Source organism: Aquila chrysaetos, chromosome 21, assembly GCF_900496995.4.
Source record: "Aquila chrysaetos chrysaetos chromosome 21, bAquChr1.4, whole genome shotgun sequence".
Taxonomy (NCBI): Eukaryota; Metazoa; Chordata; class Aves; order Accipitriformes; family Accipitridae; genus Aquila; species Aquila chrysaetos.
The window spans coordinates 12,197,775-12,219,385 of record NC_044024.1 but is presented as its reverse complement, the minus strand read 5'-3'; the positions used below and the strand labels follow the sequence as shown (position 1 = coordinate 12,219,385).

The 21,611-nt window shown below is 48.6% G+C and overlaps 1 protein-coding gene across 1 annotated transcript; it reads right to left on the bottom strand.

Moving 5' to 3' along the window:
• Positions 1–11: 11 nt before the first annotated feature.
• MORC4 (MORC family CW-type zinc finger 4) lies at positions 12–21,320 on the bottom strand. The gene is given in 18 exon segments (XM_041119194.1): positions 12–231; positions 686–968; positions 3,746–3,957; positions 3,960–4,450; positions 6,448–6,620; positions 11,270–11,330; positions 11,532–11,609; positions 13,733–13,861; positions 14,235–14,333; positions 15,051–15,112; positions 15,114–15,143; positions 15,844–15,879; positions 15,881–15,968; positions 17,886–18,010; positions 18,189–18,348; positions 18,876–19,023; positions 19,805–20,010; positions 20,536–21,320. Coding segments are annotated over 18 exon segments (2,649 nt in total). The 5' UTR covers positions 20,646–21,320; the 3' UTR covers positions 12–73.
• Between the last annotated feature and the right edge of the window lie 291 nt (positions 21,321–21,611).

The window sequence follows — 21,611 nt, the reverse complement described above, 5'->3', positions numbered from 1 at the left end:
TAGACCACCAGTAAAGAAAACAGGGTTTTATTAATGATCATGTGCAAAAGGCACAGTGGCAGGAGAGAAGAGACTACTCCAACATGAGGTTCGTCTCCTCCAGTATGGTCTGCAAGATCTCATCTACCTGATCCAACTCGAAGTTAATATCCTGGAGCTCCAAGTGGGTGAGGATGAACGAGAGGAGCCAGCTCACATTCATAAGCAGGTTCTTAAGTTTCTCCATAACACAGTGGGCAAGAGGGCAAAAGCCAAGAGGAGAGTCAGTGGTGAAAGCCCAGATCTGGTATCTCCCATCATACACCCAGCTGCTATCCCCCTTCCTACCAGGAGTACAATGTGCACTGGGGTTCCTTCCTCCACTCCATTCTTACCACCATTACAGACCCAACACTGTGCGAGAGATCCAGCAACAAGGTGCCACAGTATAGGATAGACAAAGTATGGACAAAGCACCTTTCCGTAGGGCATCTTTGAAGCCGGATCAATTATTTGGATTCATCTGGTGATTCTACCTCCTCACAACAGCAGGATCCTCACTTACAACCCAGTTACCTATACAGCAGGGTGATGGATACCAGGGAAGCAGTGTCCTATGGAAACAGCAGCCCACGATGACTCCTGCCCTCTCCCCCCACCTTAGGGGTGACAGGGACTGTCAACCAGCCAACCCACAGCTCTGACCTCTTCAGGTCTTCCTTCTCTGGGCCCCTGCAGGAAACCTGTGCCTCCCTCAGCACCCTTAAGTGCATCTCTGTATTCCTGAGTCTCTCTGTCAGTTCAGCCTTCTCCTCTGCAGACCTCGCCAGCTTTGCTTTCCGCTTCTGCCACACAGCTTGGCACTAACACGTGTATTTCTTGCTGCAGGGCAACCCTTCTATCTTCTGAGCTCTGAGCAGTGCCAGTTCCTGTTGGCATGTCAAGAACTCTGTTTTCAGGCAACACTTTTCATGCTCAATTTTCTCCACCTGAAATGCAAGGAGGGTGCATGCACAGGAATTATATCAATTGGTGTCATGGTTTAACCTCAGCCAGTGTCATGGTTTAACACCATCCAGCAACTAAGCACCACGCAGCTGCTCACTCATTTGCCCCCCACTCAGTGTGATGGGGGAGAGAATCAGGGAAAAAAAAAAAGTAAAACTCATGGGCTGATATAAAGACAGTTTAACAGGACAGAAAGGAAGAAAAAAAGAAGACAATAATAATATAATAATAATAATAATAATAACAATATAAATTGGAATATACAAAACAATTCAATTGCTCACCACTCGTTGACCGATGCCCAGTTAGTTCCCGAGCAGCGATCCACCCCCCCACCAGCCCAACTCCCCCCCAGTTTATATACTAGGCATGACATCACATGGTATAGAATACCCCTTTGGCCAGTTTGGGTCAGCTGTCCTGGCTGTGTCGCTTCCCAACTTCTTGTGCCCCTCCAGCCTTCTTGCTGGCTGGGCATGAGAAGCTGAAAAATCCCTGACTTAGTAGAAACACTACTTAGCAACAACTGAAAACATCAGTGTGTTATCAACATTCTTCTCATACTAAATCCCAAACATGACACTATACCAGCTACTAGAAAGAAAATTAACTCTATCCCAGCTGAAACCAGGACAGCTAGCAACTCAGCCCCACACAGCAGCTCACTCAGTTCCCCCCCCAAGTGGGATGGGGGAGAGAAATTGAACGGTAAAAGAAAACTCACGGGTTGAGATAAAGAGAGTTTAATAGGTAAAGCAAAAGCCATGAGCACAAGCAAACCAAAATAAGGAATTCATTCCATACTTCCCATCAGCAGGCAGATGTTTAGAGCCTACATGGAATTATTGGGCACCAAAGCAAGCTCAGATCAGGTCACTGCTGCACTTGTACTCCTTCTTGTAAGGCTCACCCTCCATTGGTTCAGGTGGTTCCTGCTATAGTAATTCTTGTAACATGCAACTCAAACCATGGGTTACAAACAATTTAAAGGTATTTCCATTACAATCTCCACCCCTGGTCCCACCGGGTCAGGTTATAGGGTTTAACACTGCAATGCATTCCTCCCCTTGCCCCCGCTTTGGCTCAGACTTATCATGGATCGCAGTCCCTTAGGGGCGTACTAACTACTTCCAAGTGGAGCCTTATCTATGAGCCACAGTTTGTTCAGGGGTATACCTGCTGTGGCATAGACTTATCCACAGCCACAGTCGCTTTGAGGTGCACCTGTTCCAGTATGGCCTTCTCCATGGGCCACAATGCCTTCAGAGATATACCTGCTCCAGCGTGGCCTTACCCATAGCCACAGTCCCTTCAGGAGTGAACCTGCTCCAACACAGCATTACCCATGGCTGTAGTCCCTCCAGGGGTGTACCTGCTCTGTCATGGGCTTATCCATGGCCACATGCTTTGAGGTGCTCCAGCATGACCTCATGCACAGCCACAGATGCTTCAGGATGTACCTTCCCCAGCATGGACTTATCCTTGGGCCACAATCCCTTCAGAGGTATACCTGCTGTGGCACAGATACAACCACGGCCACAGATGCTTCGAGATGTACCTGCTCTAGCGTGGACTTATCCACAGCCACAGATGCTTTGGGGTGTCCTGCTCCTCCATCGACTCATCCACAGGTCACAGTCCCTTTGACTCGAGTTCACACTGGAGTTCCAGCCTGTCCAATACAGCAGCACAGAAACAGCAGCAATGCCCTGGCCATCTGCCAGCCTAGGCGCATCAGCATTGCTGTTATCAAAATGTTCCCAGGCACAGCAGAGTAAGATGATAAGCAGTACAGCAAGCAACAAAAGCAAAAAGCAGCCACTAACGAGCACTAGACTCTTATATACAGTAAGGCAAGCAAGCCCTGTGGCAAGCACAGGAGCCTGCCAATTAATAGCTAAACAGCAATAACAGCTATAAATTTGATCTAGCATATTCCAATCAAATCTGTCATTATCTCAAACCCTTCATGCCCCACATTGGGCACCAAAAAGGACTGCTGTGGCTTAACCCTGGCCAGTAACTAAGCCCCACACAGCCACCTGCACACTCTGCCCCAGTGGGATGGGGGAGAGAATCAGAAGGGTAAAAGTAAAAACTCGTGGGTTGAGATAAAGACAGTTTAATAAAGCAAAAGCCATGCATGCAAGCAAAGCAAAACAAGGAATTCATTCACCACTTCTCATTGGCAGGCAGGTGTTCAGTCATTTCCAGGAAAGCAGGGCTCCATCACGCTTAACAGTTACTTGGGAAGACAAATGCCATCACTCTGAAAGTCTGCCCCTTCCCCCTTCTTCCCCCAGCTTTCTATGCTGAGCATGACATCATATGGTCTGGAATATCCCTTTGGTCAGTTGGGGTCAGCTGTCCCAGCTGTGTTCCCTCCCAACTTCTTGTGCCCCCCCCCAGCCTGCTCACTGGCAGGGTGGTGTGAGAAGCAGAAAAGGCCTTGACTCTGTGTAAGTACTGCTCAGCAATAGCTAAAAAATGGGTGTGTTATCAAGGCTGGTTTAGTCACAACACTAAAACATAGCACCATACAAGCTACTATGCAGAAAATTAACTCTATGCCAGCTAAAACCAGCACAAGCAGCAAGATAAAAAGAGCTTTGCCAGGCCTGAAGAAGTTAAGAGTCAGCAGATAAGGAAGAAGCCCACTACGTTCTTTATAGAGAAGTGACTCCTCCTCAACCCACTTTGACCTGCTCTCTCCAAAACCCTCCAAACCAGCAGAGATGCACAGCCACAAATTCATTACCTTGCACCAGAGCACATCCCACACTGCTGAAATAGTCTTCAGTTCCACAAAGAGATTCTACACTGGTCTTTTCACATTCTCACACTCCATTATGTCCTTCTGCTCCTGTTTGTTATGGACCTGCAATTCTCTTCCTCCTCTGTCTCCACTGCTGAGGCATGGGCCTTTCTTCACCTTTGATCTGTCAAGTCTTGCCTTCCATCCAAAGGGAAGAGCCGAGGGGGAGCTTCACCACTTGCAGCAGCCTTCAAAACACCAACTGCCACAAAGAACCCCTTGTCTATGTCTTTCGTCCTCCTGTATGAATTTACATGCACACTTAAGTCTGTAGCCTGTCTTTCTGCTATTAAGTTTGACATTTGCTTTTCCAGCTTCCCCTGGGCCACACCAGTCTCCTTCTGATCTCCTGCTGAGCTACTGGGTAATGCTGGAGTCTCTGCCTTGAGGCAGCATGATACACTTAGCAGGGATGGTGCTGCTCAGATTGCCAGCTGCTTTTTGAGCAGACAGGTGTGCAAGCTGCCACCTACATTCATATCCTCCTGGTTTATATACAGAAGTTTTTCCCTTTCTTGGTAAGGTACTGCAAAGATCTTCTGAAGGGGAGAAGTAGGAGGACTGAGACAAGTCAGGTCTGGGGGTGAAGCTTCCACTAGGTTGCCATGCTTTTCCAGTATTTCTTCTTTTATGGTGAACTTCGGCTTGCTGGGGAAAAAAAAAGAAAGAAAAAGAAAAAAGAAAAAGAGAGGTTGAGCAGGCTGAAGTGCCCCCAGTTCACAGCACAGCTAACCTCAGACCTCAATACCTGCTGTAGCTGTAGCAAACTACCAATCCCGTGACTGTGGGGATCAATCCTCCAGCTGGCCAGGTGTTTGCTGCCCCAGCACAGAGGACTGCTGCTGAGAGAAACTCATGGCATCAGCCTCTCTCTATAGCATAATGCTCCTGACGCTCACTCTCATTTTAGGACAAGCAGCTATCATGCTCATTTCACGCAGGGGACATGTCAGTAGCAGAGCTACAAAGCCCAAAGACCCTGGTTCCCTACCTAACCAGCCTCACTGCCTGTCTCCCATCTGAGATAGCAGTGGGGTTGAACTGCAGTCTCTGAAGAAAAAACCCACAGAAATTTGCTAAATGTCCTGTCTGAAATACACCTGCCTGACACATTTCACTAAACATGGCAGGCAGGTATGTTTCTGATGGGCTGCCATTTCAAGCTTCTTCAGCTATAAAATTATTTGGAGCATGTTTGTCCACAAACCCAACCAGATCTTGTGCCTGTCAGTGCCCTGGATACCTGACCGATTTGTAATGCAATCAAAAGCCTGACTTCAGGATGGGAAAGGCCAGTCCCAGTCCATCTGTAAGTCTGTGCTATGGCCCAGGCCCTTGGACGGATTCCCAACAGTGCTGGGCAAACAGGACAAGGAATGTGGGCACAAGGAGGAACACAGGAAAAAGAAGAGCCTGGGGGAGTTATAAAGATGTTGGGAGAGATGAACAGGGTTGGAGAGCAAAGAAGTTGATGGAGCTTGTTGGAGGTGCTGTGGAGAGCTCATGTTTGGAAAAAGTAGTTCAGCATGGCAGCAGTGAAGAGAAACAAGAGGGGCCTGGGCAGGGAAAACAGGAGCAACAGGAGATGTTTGGCCCCACCATCATGATGAGAGAAGCGGCTTTGAGAATTACTGCTCTGAGCCAGCTAGGGATGAGCAGGACTGTTCTTATCACACAATGTTTTCAAAGCTGGTGTAACCCAGTGGCCTTCTCCCTCCCCAAGATCCTGCCAGGAGGAGCAGGTCAACCAGTTAGATCTGCAATCCACCAACCAGCTGCATCACGTGCAAAGGGCCACAGAGAGAGAGATGCCAAGGTCCCCTCGACTGCTCTCATAACAAACCAGCAGCCCCATTGCAGGCCTTTCCCTGGGCAACCGGTGGGCAGGCCCAGTGTCCACGCAGAAGGGACAAGTGCAGGACACAGCCAGGCAGCCCCTCAGCCAGGCAAGTAGTGCCACCGTGTGGGAGCAGCCCACATTGCTCTGTCATGACATGGGCAGTAAGGGTTTCGGGAGGCAGTGAAAGAAAGAAGTTGAAAATCAGTCAATCAATCAATCATATCTCAACCCCCTCCCCAAAAGTTGAAGAGACTGTGAGAACTATCCAGAGAAATTCTCTCAGCCAGAAACCTGATTCCTTGCTGGAAGCCAAAAGGTATCTGGCTTCTCTTGGGTAAAGATGTCCTCTGTACAGAGCAATTCATAGACAGAGCGAGCTGAATGCTCCAGCAGTGGACAGGCAGTCACACCAGCTGCATCCAGACTGACCACAGGGCTGGAGACTGTACGCATGGAGATGAATTTAGCTCACAGGGGTGTGAAGGTGTTAACACTGATACACAGAAACCAGGAGGATTTAAAAACACCAACTTGGCAAGGATTTCTGTTCTTCCCTCTGTTCCACCCTGCTCCCCTTCTCACTCTGGACACAAGAGGATGAAGGAGCATTTGAGTCCTGCAGACCCCCCTCCCAAAAAGGGAGGGAAGGTAAGACTACGCAGGACAGATCCACTAGCTCTGGCCAGGGCTCCTTGCAGCAAACTGCATCTCACCAAGACCTTCCACATGGCCTCAGTGCAGACCACAAACAAGGGACAGAAGACAGAACATGGTGTGAGGCAGTAGCCTGCAACCTACCCCTTACCTTGCTGTTAAGGGTCTGGTCTTCTCCTGAGGTCCATCTCCTCTCTGGACTATGGTCATCTTTTTGAGAAAAGGGGGAAAGTCAGCAGTCCCTTTTTCTTCAGCCTCCAGCTTCACAGTGCAGGTGAAACTACTGGTCCAAGCAGACAAGGGCATTGATGCAGGGAACGACACCTGGGGGAGAAGTGAGCTTGAAAAAAGTGTGAACAACAGCCCTTCAATATGTCAGTTGCACCACAAGAAACCAAGCCTTAGCCAAGAGGAAAGAGGCACAGTAAGACAACTGAGCCTTTTCTGTGCAGGTTCCACCACCCAGGTATTAAATCAAGATCCCCCAGCAATAACTATCCTTGGGACTCAACCAGGAAAGATCAGCTCCCAGTCCCTCTAACACCCGTTTGGCTACCAGGGATGTTATCTCCATTACAGACCCAACACTGTGCGAGAGATCCAGCAACAAGGTGCCACAGTATAGGATAGACAAAGTATGGACAAAGCACCTTTCCGTAGGGCATCTTTGAAGCCGGATCAATTATTTGGATTCATCTGGTGATTCTACCTCCTCACAACAGCAGGATCCTCACTTACAACCCAGTTACCTATACAGCAGGGTGATGGATACCAGGGAAGCAGTGTCCTATGGAAACAGCAGCCCACGATGACTCCTGCCCTCTCCCCCCACCTTAGGGGTGACAGGGACTGTCAACCAGCCAACCCACAGCTCTGACCTCTTCAGGTCTTCCTTCTCTGGGCCCCTGCAGGAAACCTGTGCCTCCCTCAGCACCCTTAAGTGCATCTCTGTATTCCTGTGTCTCTCTGTCAGTTCAGCCTTCTCCTCTGCAGACCTCGCCAGCTTTGCTTTCCGCTTCTGCCACACAGCTTGGCACTAACACGTGTATTTCTTGCTGCAGGGCAACCCTTCTATCTTCTGAGCTCTGAGCAGTGCCAGTTCCTGTTGGCATGTCAAGAACTCTGTTTTCAGGCAACACTTTTCATGCTCAATTTTCTCCACCTGAAATGCAAGGAGGGTGCAGGCACAGGAATTATATCAATCAGCAAGATAAAAAGAGCTTTGCCAGGCCTGAAGAAGTTAAGAGTCAGCAGATAAGGAAGAAGCCTACTACATTCTTTATAGAGAAGTGATTCCTCCTCAACCCACTTTGACCTGCTCTCTCCAAAACCCTCCAAACCAGCAGGGATGCACAGCCACAAATTCATTACCTTGCACCGGAGTACATCCCACACTGCTGAAATAGTCTTCAGTTCCACAAAGAGATTCTACACTGGTCTTTTCACATTCTTACACTCCATTATATCCTCCTGCTCCTGTTTGTTATGGACCTGCAATTCTCTTCCTCCTCTGTCTCCACTGCTGAGGCGTGGGGCTTTCTTCACCGTTGATCTGTCAAGTAGAATCAGAATACCTTGAGTTGAAAGGGACCCACAAGGATCATCAAGCCCAACTCCCTGCTCCTCACAGGACTACCTAAATCTAAACCATATGACTAAGAGCATTGTCCAGACGTGCCTTGAACTCTGACAGGCTGGGTGCCATGACCACTTCCCTGGGGAGCCTGTTCCAGTGAATGACCACCCTCTTAATTTTCTCCTAATGTCCCATTTCAACTTCCCCTGATGCAGTTTCACTCCATTTCCTATTGCTGGTCAGCAGAGAGAGGAGATCAGCACCTCCCCCTCCACTGCCCACCATGAGGAAGTTGTAGACTGGGATGAGGTCCACCCTCAGCCTTCTCTTCTCCAGGCTGAACAAGCCAAGTGAACTGAACTGCTCCTCCTAGGTCTTGCCCTGAAGGCCTTTCACCATCTTGGTCGCCCTCCTCTGGACACACTCTAATAGTTTCATGTCCTTCTTACATTGAGGCGCCCAAAACTGCACACAGTACTCGAGGTGGGGCCACACCAGTGCGGTGTGGAATGGGGCAATCGCCTCCCTTGACCGGCTAGCTATGCTGTGCTTGATGCACCCCAGGACACGGTTGGCCCTTTTGGCTGCCAGGGCACACTGTTGACTCATATTCAACTTGCCCAAACCAAACCCCCAGATGTCTTTCCGTAGGGCTGCTCTCCAGCCTCTCATCCCCCAGTTTGCATGTATAACCAGGATTACCCCATCCCAGGTGCAGAATCCAGCACTTGCTCTTGTTAAACTTCATATGATTGGTGATTGCCCAGCTCTCTAGTCTATCCAGATCTCTCTAAGGCCTCTCTGCCCTCAGGGTAGTCCACAGCTCCTCCTAGTTTAGTATCGTTGGCAAACTTACTTAAGTACATTCAATTCCTGCATCCAGATCATTTATAAAAACATTGAAGAGCACTGGCCCTAAAATTGAGCCCTGGGGAACGCCACTGGTGACTGGCTGCCAGCCTGATGTAACCTCATTTACTATAATCCTTTGAGCCTGACCTGTCAGCCAATTGTTCACCCATCATATTATGGACTTGTCTAGCTGTGTGTTGGACATTTTGTCCAGAAGGATACTGTGAGAGACAGTATCAAAAGCTTTGCTAAAATCCCAAAATCCCACATCTACTGACTTTCCTTGGTCAACTAGATGGGTAATCTTGTCATAAAAGGAAATGAAGTTCATTAAACAGGACTTTCCCCTCATGAACCCATGCTGGCTATGACCAATGACTGCATTGTCTCTCAAGTGTTTTTCAATAACTCCCAGAATAATAACTCTCCATAATTTTACCAGGCACTGAAGTAAGACTGACAGGCCTGTAATTTCCTTCTTACCCTTCTTGAAAATTAGGACAACATTTGCCAGCTTCCAGTTGACTGGGACCTCTCCAGACTCACAAGATGGTTGAAAAATAATGGAAAGAGGTCACATGATGGTGTCGTCCAGTTCTTTCAGTACCCTGGGATGAATCCCATTGGGCCCCATAGACTTATGTGCATCCAGCTGGAGCAGCAAGTCTCAAACAAGTTCAGGTTTGGCTGCGAGTTTATCATCTCCCCAGCCATGGTCTTCCAACACAGGGCTCTGGGGTCCCAGGGCCCATCACTGGAGTTGAAGACAGAGGTGAAGAAGGCATTAAAGGTCTCTGCTTTGTCTATGTCCCTATTTGTGAGGTGACTGACCTTGTCAAGTAATGGACCAATGTTATCTCTGATCCTCCTTTTGCTGTTAACATATTTTAAAAAAACCCTTTTTGTTGTCCTTCACAGTACTGGCCAGCTTGAACTCTAATCGAGCTTTGGCCACATGAATTTTCTCCCTACAATGGCGAAGAGCATCTCTGTAGTCCTCCTGTCTTGCCTGTCCTTGCTTCCACTTTCCTTTTCCACCTAAGTTCTAGCAGAACATCCCTGCTCATCCAAGCCGGCCTTCTGCCCCACTTTCTTGACTTTCAACACTTCTGAATTGACTGGTTCTGTGCTCTTAAGGGATGGCTCTTAAAAAGTGACCAGCATTCATTGACTCAAGTACATTCAAAAGCAGATTCCCAGGGGACCTTACTAACTGGTCAGAATATTGGACCTTCAGAAGAGGGTCTCCTATGACAATAACCTGTCTTTTTTTCTTAATGGAAGCAATTTTGATATGGGGCACAGGCCAACTTGACCTTGGCAAAACCTCCAATCTCGATGGACCATTGTCCTCATCACTGTGGTTCTACTTGCAGAGCCTCTTACCTATTATGCAAGGGCACCTGGGAAGGTGGGGTAGTCATGGAGGAAATGTGCCTGCTGCGTGAGGCAGGAACTTGTTGCCATTCCCCCCGTCCCTTAAGTCACCACATTCTGCCAGGTGGAGAGAGGATAGGGAATCCTCCAGATCATGTGTCCTGTCTGCCCGACAGGCCTGTCCCAGGAAAGGTAGGGTGTGGTTCCAGCAATCTCTCTCTCTCTTGGACTCCCCGATATTCCTCAACCTAATCACCACCTCCCGGAGCTCTGCCACTAAGCTGAGGAGTTCCTCTGCTGGGGCGCACCTCCCACAGGTGTACTCACTGCAGCCATCCAGTACTGGTGTAAGAGTAGGGCACGCTCTGCAGCCTGGCACCTGGGAAGGGGTTTCCTTTATAGCTTTGGGGGCTTGGCCATGGCTGCTCCTGGCACCACCCAGGTCTCATCAGCTGCTCTCACATGAGCTGCCAGCTCCTGGTGGGTCTCTCCAGTACCGCAAGGTTTCCCCAGATCACGAAACCCCCTGGTACACTGTGCCAGAGAGTTCCGCTACAGGTCATGCCAGCACTGGAGCTGCTCACCGCATCTCACCTTCATTCCAAAAGGGAAGAGCCAAATGGGAGCGTCACAATTTGCAGCAGTCTTTGAAACACCAACTGCCATGAAAAGTTCCTTGCTGCAGTGTCACAGAGCTCCCTGGAGAACCCATCCTGGGCAGCCGTGTCCAAAAGACACTTCTCCTGAAAATTCAAAACATCAGAGTCTTTAATATAACCAGTTAACCTGAAAATGGGGAAAGAGGCCACACAGGACCAGTGCTGCAACCCCAAGAGAGGAAACATACAGCTCCCTGCATCCTCTTCTAGCCAGGAGAGGCAGGAAGGAACTAGGACTAGGCAGGACAGGGTAAGATTGAGCGCAGGGACTGGAACTGCCCTGACCCCTGTTACTGTTAAGAGTTTTAAGCACATCCAAGCTGTACACAAATAAGAATCAAAGCCTCATTTTATGTGATGCTCTGACACCTTCACGTGTTGGCATCTCTCTTGACAGGAGGGAACACGAATAACAGTGAGGCAGGACTGAGAACCTGCCAAGCCCTCCAGCATCAAGTGTCAAGACTTTCCGCGTGCCGACTCCTGCAGCCTTCTCCCTCCTGCCTCACTTGCTGTTCCACACTCTCCCCGGATGATAACAATCTCTTCTTCCTCTCTCCGTCCAGCTCCCTAGACCAACAAAAGGGAAAAAAAAGAGCAGGTTTCTCTTTGCTGTCTTACCAAGGGGTAAAACGTTCTTTCACCTGGAGAACAACAGGTCAACAAGAGAAAAGCAGCAGACATCTCCTGTATGCAGGACACCCAACGCCTCTCTTTCCCCCATCCTTGCTCCAGGTAGCTGAGCTGCAAACTGGAACTGGATATACTCACCCCTTCTGGCATTTCTGTCTGTATCTGGGTCACTTCTCCTCATCACTGTATTCCTGCTCCTAGGGTGTCAAACAGCTTCTGCAACAAGACCAGTCAACCATGCCTAAGTGTGTGAAAGAACAGTTTGACTCCGCTCTTCCACCAAAAATCTCCATTGTTTGGACATCTATGCAATGTCTCTAATCCTTCAGGATTTCAGATAAAAGAAGATTGTCCTAGTTTCAGCTGGGATAGAGTTAACTGTCTTCCTAGTAGCTGGTACAGTGCTATGTTTTGAGTTCAGTATGTGAAGAATGTTGATAACACTGATGTTTTCAGCTGCTGCTAGTAGTGTTTAGACTAATGTCAAGGATTTTTCAGCTTCTCATGCCCAGCCAGTGAGAAAGCTGGAGGGGCACAAGAAGTTGGCACAGGACACAGCCAGGGCAGCTGACCCAAACTGGCCAACAGGGTATTCCATACCATGTGACATCCCATCTAGTATAGGAACTGGGAAGTGGGGGCGGGAATCGCCGCTGGGGGACTAGCTGGGTGCCGGTCGGTGGGTGGTGAGCAATTGCACTGCACATCATTTGTACATTCCAATCCTTTCATTATTGCTGTTGTCATTTTATTAGTGTTATCATTACCATTATTCGTTTCTTCTTTTCTGTTCTATTAAACTGTTCTTATCTCAACCCGTGGGTTTTGCTTCTTTTTCCCGATTTTCTCCCCCATCCCACTGGGTGGGGGGGGGGGTGAGTGAGCGGCTGCGTGGTGCTTAGTTGCTGGCTGGGGTTAAACCACGACAAAGATCAAGAAAACAGCCGAAGAATCAAACTTAGCTTAACTTTCGGCTAAAGGGAAAAAGAGCTACTTGAATCCCAAAATAACATAGACGAAATGAAGTACAGACTATGAGACAGAGTTCAGCACACCACTTATAATGCCAGTCATTTCTGCTTCAGTTTTGAGTTGACAGCGAAATGCATCATAACCCATGTGGGCAGCATAGACCACTAATACCAGCTGCTTCAAAGGAAAGGAACTGTCACAGTCATGAGTTATGTGGAAACAGTCTATTGGAAAAGTTCCCTCTAAGTACCACTATCCATTTGCAGTGATGTCCTGAAACACAAGATAAAAATCCTGCATATACAGGTTTAAAACAGAAATGTAATTGTTGCTTTTCTGGCAGCTACAAGTACTGCATAGATGTTTTCACTGAACTGTCCAACACATTCTTAGGTCTCCATCCTCAGATGATACTGCTAACTGAAATTATCTGTACACCTAGGCAATCCTAATTACTCCTTCTACAGTACCTTACTTGCTTGCTCTGGTCTGCCATGACCTTGCTGATTGCTCAGTTGAACCAGGTCAGTCTGAAGATACTCAGGAATCCCACAGTCTGTTTGTCTGGCTTGACAAAGAACTGTCTCCCATCTGTAATCTGTGCTGCTTCCTCTGCCAGATCACTCACTTTTAATGTATCAAGGAGCTTTAAATGGAGGCAGTCCTGTATTAGCTTCCTTCTCTGTTGAAAAGTGTCTTTATTATCTAGTTTCTAGGCTATAAAAACTTACTCCTCAGCCTCCAGAGCCAACTGATTTCCTTAACAGTTTATCATGAAGGCTATCTTATCTATCTTTGTGGAATGCTGAACTTCAACAAATAACAGCAATTCAGCCGTATAAACTGGTTGCACCCTGGAATTTGTTGATCAGAGAAAAGGAATTTCCTTCAGTAACGTCCCGACAGCTGGTCTCAGTCCCAACTCTACCAGTTCTTTCTGCTTAGCATTTAAGCTGATATTTTTGGTAAGGACATAAAGCTTTTTTATTCTCCAACAGGTCAGGAGATCTCAACAAGAAACTGTATTTTATTATTAGCAGTTTTGCCATTTGACTGTAATTCAATCAGCACATTTAACTAAAACCCATCCAATCCTTCAGAAGCACTATAATTTAAATGGCCAGATTCCTCTAGATCAAAAGCTGTTATTTTAAAGGCATCAAGAGAAAAGGGGTCAGGCAGTGACTCAAGCAAGCATACTGTAACATGTTCCTATTTTAACATCGCCTATTTTAATGAAGATCTACATTCACAGGTATGTTGAAGGAAAGCAGGAAGTCAAGCATTTGACAGAAAACATTTATATTTCAAGGATGTGAGATGGCATGGAAAAAAGTCATCCAGGACTCAATTCCTGAGTCTCCCACCTGTATCTGGGAAGGGGCTAGAGACGACAAAACCAGCTTTCTGGTAACAATGTAGAGTCAACCTGGTCAGGGAGCTTCCTCCACTTCAGACACTCTTCACATTGTACCCATGTCTGGTCTGGTCTCTCTCTGCAAAAACCAATGCTCAGTCTGAGTATTTCAAGTGTGGAGTAAACACCAGAAAAGGCTGTTCAGAACAAGCACTGTCACCTGACCCCAAATCAATCCCAGCTAATTTGGCACAGGACATGGGATGGTCCGGGGCAGCCAACATGTCTCCGCTCTCCCAGGGACACCCTGCCCATGGTGTCGCATCCCTCCCAGTAACCACCAGGACAAATTCCACAGGTTCAAATCTCAATTCCCTATAGGAAGGAGTCCAGTCATCCCTCGGCAGCCTCTGCTCCTCCTGGTGGTACACTGCCACCTCACCTTGGCCAAGGGAAAGCCCCCAGGCTTTTAACGCTGGCAAAGATCAGAGCAGCAGCAAAATGATTCCTACGCTATCATGCAAGCTGCATCCACATTTCCCAAATTCATCTGTGCCATCTTCACTTTCCAATAGCTGTTGAGTTTCTGTCCCAGCACAGCGATCGTCTGTCTGGAAGGAAGCACTCCGTAAGAAGGTGCTAACTTTAGGCAACTCCTACTGGCGCAACAGGCAGCACAAGGAACAACCAGGGCAAACACAAACCACTTCCCCAAGAACTTGACTTAGACTTGTGATTGAAGGTTTTAGGTTGGCACCTTAACAGCCCTTCTGTATCACCCACCCCACAGCTGCAAAAAATGGGCCAATATCATCACAAAAACATTCAGACTACAGGTTTCTTTCCCCAAGTACAGCCTTTCTCAAAGTGTGGAGTGCTGCACCCCCAGGAGAGCAGGGGCTACTGCCTGAAGGGAGGACATTGCCTGCTTCTGCTGTACCCCTTAACTGGAGGCTCCACGTGAGAGTTTGACTTTTTCTTTTGGCTTTATAGGTGTGTTCCCAGTTTGGGTGGCTCTGCTAAAGCATACATGAACACAGGCTCCATTTTATTTCAGAGGAGTCTGCCCAGGGCCAGAGTCTTGTGAGGGAATGAGCTGAAGGAACACAGAGAATGTGTCCTTTCCTCAGCCCAAGGCTATATGTTCGCACCAGACTTTCAGGACAAATTCTCCATGCTCTCTAGGGGCACTAGAGGAGGAAAAAACGGGCCAATCTGGGGCTACTTCACAATAAACAGACCTAAGAACATGTGCAGTGCTCAGAACAAAGGCTGTATCACAGCAAAACCCTCTCCAAGCAGCAGCCTTGGGCACAGGTCTCTCTTACTGGCACTCTTTGCCTTCTTCAAACTCCTCTTTGTTGTGTGCTCAATTCAGGAAGTTGCATTCTAATTACACCAATCACACCCACACCACCTCCCTGCACCAGGGTCCAGAAATGAAGGGAGAGAGCTGCTTTAGCCAATTCCGCTCAGAACAAAAAAGAAGTAGTCCTTCGGGGAGCGCTGACACCCCAAACCCCTGATACAAAGGTTGATGGCAACACCAGGGCCTGTGTATTTGCATGCCAACAGCACATATGAGGTACAAACACCTGGCAAACTCCCCTGCAAAGGTATTTTGGGCATATTATACTGAAGCTTTTTCTTCCAGAAAGCAGAGCACAGGCTGGCTTAACTAACAGACCAGAGTTACCTGTGGCAAAGATGGTCACCTCCAAAGTATGCCATAGCTCTGAGATGCTGCTGCAAGATAACACCTAGCGGCAAATGCTTCAGCGATCACTTCCTAAGAGTCCAGGCTATACTGCCAGAGTGGATCCTCTTATGGAAATCACCCTGGAGGAGAGGCAGGCTGCCCATCCTCTGGTAGCACCTCCAGCCACAGCAATATTGAACAGTAGCTGGCCATCTCTAGTTACCCAAAACCTGGACAGGCACCCATTGTGCAGATGCACACACTGATCTGATCCTAGAGACACACCAGGTCTCCTTGTTCAACTCTGGACACCGTGCAATGTGCACGGTGAAGCAAGGGCCTAAGACAAGGCTGCTCTTTGCAAAGCCCCATTCTCCCCTCTCAGAGTTAAAAAGGGGTAACAGACAAGTCCAATTACCCACCTTACTTTGACAGCCCACCTTCTCATAGGATCTGATTGAGCCGGTTGTTGTGGTACATCATGATCCCCTAGTGGCTTTTGTTCTTGCAGGTGAATCCAAAGGTGATCTTCACCCTTTTGCTCTGAGGGAAAATGTGTCAAGAAAGAAATAAACAACAAGCTCCAGAGGAGGAGTGGGGGAGATGCACGAGTTCCACAGAAAGGAGTGACACACTCCAGGGAGGCTGCAGCATCAAGCAACCCACACTGCGTTCCTCAGCACACCACCTTCCCTCTTCAGCACAGAAAAAGTGCTCAGCCTTGGCCTGCTAACAACAACCCCATGCACGCAGCCAGCAATCACAGATAAGAACACGCATAACTGACTGAAGGGGAGTTGGATACAGCTGTACTGAGCGGAGCCAGTCTGTCACTGCCAAGTCAAAATATGCCTTGGTGATAGCTTCAATAAAAACTCTGATATGCATTTATATTACCCTGATAATAGAACAGGCAAGATCTGGCCAAAGAAAACTGCCTTGGACTATATCACAAATGAGATAACTCATGACTAAAAATTCTACTTGTGATTAAAAGATAAATGACCAATGTCTACAAAACCAAATCAAGCACATCCAGTCAGGGCTGAAGAAATCTTAACAATTAATGACGACACTAAGGTCCATCAAAGAAGAGCAAGCTCTCCTTCAGCAGACTCCAGTTTCACAAATTCTGTGCTAGACAGACCACTATTAGATGGGGAGCTGTGGGTTTAGAATTAAAGTATTTCATTAACTACTTTTTGTCTAAATATATTTTAATTTGCTTACTTCTTAGGAGTCAGAGCTCATATGTTTGCAATGTACGTAGTCATCACGTGCTTTCCAATACAATGCTACTTTATCTGTACACTATAGGTGCTAAACTTCAAATCTCAAGGATCTGTCATTTTATGCACACCCACTATGCAAGGCCAAAGCACCTATGAAAGCAAGTGGAAAACCACTACTGCTTGGGCACTACCACTACAGGTTTCTAACCTGCTGCATTTCTGCAAATCATGTCAAAACACAGTGGCTGTGCAATCTCTGGTGAGAGCATTAGCACACAGATGGAAACTACTGTGAAGCTACAAAAGCAGGAAAGCAGCTTTGTTGGTTCTCCAATTCCTAAGTACGTAGGTACAGAATTTAAGTAACACCTTTTCATCTTTGGTCAATCTTTTCATATTAACGTAAGCACAGAAATTCACAATACAAAATGACCTTTAAAGCACGCAGGAGGAGGGGGAATAAAAGATGCTCAGGTGTAGTTTGAAACATCTTAAGCAAAGTTTTTTCTGGAAGAGATTTAAAGGGTATATTGTTCTTTGCACTTGGCTTTACTTGGGGATACTGCTTTCTGCTCTGTGGACACTGCTCTCCAAAAGCACTTCAGCAGGTAAGCCAAAAAAGTCATCCTACTCCCAAAGAGCTGGGGTGGCCTAGGAGTGGCTGTTGGGAATGAGAATCAATGTGCTCCAGGAACTCAAATGACCAACTTCTAGTCAACTGGGAAAAGTCAGCAACCAGCTGCTGATGAACAGGACAGAGGAGAAGAAAGGCTTTTCTGGTCTCATTATAAGGTGTTTTTTCCACTGAATTGAACAATGCTGTCATTTAAAATACATTTCAGCAGATATTTTCCCAAGCAAAACTGACCAGTCAGCAAAAGCCTCAAGCCTTTGTCCACCTCATTCTCCCCTGACACAGCCCATTGGCCTTGGGGTATGGCAGAGACTGCCTTGTGTACAAGGTGAGCCCTGAGCCCTATCACCCACTGCTCCAGCAGAAGCAGCTTTGAGAGCTCCCTCCTAAGCTTCACATCAGGATTTGGCTTCTCAAAGGTGACCAGAAGACAGGATGGAGAAGATAATTCAGCCTCTCTATTCATTTAAATCCTGGGTTTCTTTATGCATCAGACCAGACGGGCCTAAGCCCAGCTGTGAGGTTGGTCTGGAACCCCGCAGTGTGCTGAGGCTGCTGTGGGAGCAGAGTGCCAAGAGGTAGCAGAAAGGATATGATGAATCTTGGCTTGTAAAAATCATATTCAACATTGGCCAGGCTCCTGGTGATCAGCTGAGTGTTCACCTTCTTCTGTTGCAGGACAATCTGCATGCAAGGCTTTAGGTACAAGATACTGCAGTATGCCTGGGAAAGCATAACAGACAGCACAACAGAAGAGGCAGGAGAATTCTAGTTGCATGTAGTCTTTTCCAGGTGAACCCAAAATCTATTTTGGATTTAATGTCTTTCATCCCTGTGAGTCATGCACAAAACAAAGCTGGGGAAGGGCTATCCTGCTCCCTTTCAGCCCTTGTCAACTTACCTGTAATGAGTACTCCATTTCTGGGCCAGGAAACTCTGGAACCATCTTCTGAGAGTGCAGAACCTTTGTGCTGGGAATCTCCCCATCATCTGCAAGGAAGTCTGCTATCCGAATATGCTCGTCCATATCAAAATCCAGCTCCAGCTTCCCATCTTTATTTCTGAAAAACACCAAACAGAAAAATAAAGACAGTCTCCTACAATCATCAGCACCCTGGTCTGCTCTTCTGTATCAGGACCCCAAAGGAACTTCCAGAGGAGCAGATAAAACAGCATATTTCACACACTCCATGGATCTCATTAGTCAGTCATTTAATTACAGGTATTTCTGTGCAGAACACCAAAGGAGCAGAACACTTCAGAACAGTCTTAATAACACAGAAATATGGAAGTTCCATTGCACAGATGGGAAAAGGAAGTAAATGTATTAATTGGTTTCCCCTGAAAAAAAGAGCACGCCTGCAACAGACAGAACTAGACCGGTCTCTTAACTTCCAGCATGGCACCCCAAGCACTCAGTCATACAGAGGGAAGCGGGAGAAATCCCTGCATTTGTTCCTCCAGTGGCCAGGCTGGATGACAGCGGGCTTAGACCACCCAGGCCCCGTGCTGTCCTGAAGCTGTCTCTGCTTTTAGCTCTTCCCCATCCTCGGGCACTGTCACCTCGCCACGTGTCCCAGCCCCGTACCTGCGAATGTTCCCAATGAGGATATGCGTGCCCTTTTTGCCCGGAATGGCACTGAACTGTGCCAGCAGCTCCTCCCTGGTATTGAAGACGGTATGCTCCAGGATGGCCTCCAGGCTAGGCACAGAGCCTTCAGTAACAATCATGTTCTCTAAAAGCCACAGTCGAGGAGAACAGGGTTGCCCAGTCCATCTACCTCCCTTTTGCCACAGGGCACAAAAAAATCCAGCTGCTAAGACTTGGCCACAGGCCTGACACTGCAGGGAAGTGTGACACAGGAGACACTACAGGAGGGTGGTCTCAGAGAAAGACTGAGCCAGGACAGACATGACAGTAGGATGCTTTGAGGAAAAACACTTAAAAGTACCAAGCCAAGTTGGGGGCAGCAATGTCATGCCAGCTGATAATCTACAAGCAGTGCTGGGGAGCTGTATGTTCTCAGCTCCCTTTGGCATGAAGGAAACACAGCCTGGAAGTATGCCAGCATGCCCAGTTGGCACCAAAGGCCATTACAGGTGCAGAAAAGTAGCAGAGAGCATAGCTCCTGGGCAGGGGATGTGTACATGAGTCTGCATGTTGGGGGGAAAGGGACAGAAACAGGTAACCCATAGGTCAGTGGCATGACTGCAAAGGCTTTCCAGGAGCCAGGTTTGCAGCAGACACCCCCAAGCAGACGCATGACAAGTTCTAGCCCAAGGAAAAAGGAATAATGCTGCACAGCAGTGTGTTAACAGCAAGGCCTGCTGCAGGGACTCTCCAGGTGCAGCACTGATTACAGTCATTCTCACCCTCTCCAAACATTGTGCTGTGCACACATGGCCAAGGGACAGCCACTGGCAGCCCGTGCCCTCAGCATCGTGGCAGTGCCACTGGCCCCCCATGTCCCTTTGGAGGAGGGTAAGCAGCTCAGCCACTCAGCCAAGAGAAGATACCATTTTGCTGGTTGAATTACACCAGTGGGATAATCACTGTCTCACCATGGACACAGTCCATGGAGAGCTAGGAAAGCTGCCCCATGCTGAGAACCCTTCCAGTCTTGGTGAAGATGATGGCATCCTTCCCCAGCCGCATGGAGCCAGACTTCACAGCCTTCTCCATGAACCCAAAGCTGAATCTCTTGCCATTAGCCTGCCTTATTCTCTCTCATCACTATAGAAAAATACTTCACATAGAAAGATGAACATGATGTAAACATATCCACTAAAGCCATAACTCATTTCAGCATCCACAGGGTAAGACAGACAAGAGGGGAAACTCATCCATAACATAAGTCTACAGAAAAGGACTCTTGGTTTGACTTCAGGCACATATGTTCAGTTTTATGCAGACATTCTCTATGTCCCAGCACAGAAGTACCACCTCTGCTTATTACACATTTTGCACACCAATGAACCAAATGGTTTATGTTAGGGTGGTTAATGACAAGCAAAAAGTTTGCTACGAGTCCCTAGACCACCCATTACACATTGAGGCAGACTGTGTACACATGTAAGAGCAGTTATTTTGCACCTCTACATACTGGGAAGGCAAGGAAGAAGCAGTGAGAGGTGTGTACATTAATGCTGGATGCTTACGATAGGAAGCCAAAGGGCAGTGGCAATGCTTGCAGGAGAGGAGAATCCAGCCCATTCTCCTGGATGTGGGAAGGCTCATAGCTCATTACTTGAGTGTGCGGTAGAGTCTGTGAGGAGTCATTCCTGTCTTGTTATCCATAAAAGTTAGACAAAGGTGACCCGTGAGCTCCAAAACGTCAATGCAATGCTTAGCTGTCATGCTGTGATGTGAAGCATTGTCTACGGAAAGAATAAATTTGGGCAGTAAGAAATAACGGTATTTCACCCTTGTTCACTCCCAAACCCTCTTTGCCCTCAAGTCAGTTCCAAGGAGCAAAAGCAGTTTCCCAAACCTCCTCTCTTCCAAATGGGAGGTTGTGTCTGGGAAGGGAGGTGGCACGCTGGCTAAACCTCCAGGCGGCGGGGAACATCCTTCTCAGCGGTGAGGCGGGGCGGCTGTGCTGGAGCCAGGCGACACAAAGCACGCGGGGACAGCTGTGACGCCAACAAACGGGAACCGCTGCCACCGGGGCTGAGGGCGAGCTGTACAAATCCAGCCAGCAATCACAGCAGCAACTACGAATAAAATCTCCGTGATCTCCACATCCCCTCGGTGCATCATGCACATTACGGAGAGGCTGCTTAGTAAATCCGCGTGGATTTTTTTTTTAAAACACACCACAGCCTGCGGCACCCCGGCCAGCCCGGGGTCGGGGCTGAAGGCCAGGTGCAGGCCGTGGGCTTTCTGTCAGGGTGCACCAAGTCCTGTCCGGGGGCAAGGCCGGTGGGGCCCTGCTGGGGCCCCTCTCCCCTCGGTGCCCGGTGCTTTCCGAGCTGCTCGGCCACGGCGCCGAAGGGCCGCGGTGCTGCAGCTCTGCAGGTAGCGGGGCCTTATCTGTGGGGGCAGAGACAGCGACAGCGGCGTCAGCACCGGCGCGGCGGGCCCGGCCCGGCCCGGCCCGCACTTAGGGCGCGGAGGCAGATGCCCGCCCCGGTGCCGGCCTGGCTGGCCACAGCCGCGCCCCCCGCTCCCTCAGCCCGCCACAGCACGGCAGCCCCTGCGCGGCGCCGGGCGGGCTGCTGAAAGCGTTAGCGCCCCGCCCGCCGGGCGCGGCGACATGGCGGCGCCCGGTGCCGTACAAGAAGATGGCGGCGCCCGCTGCCGAGCCGCAGCTGGGGCGCTCCG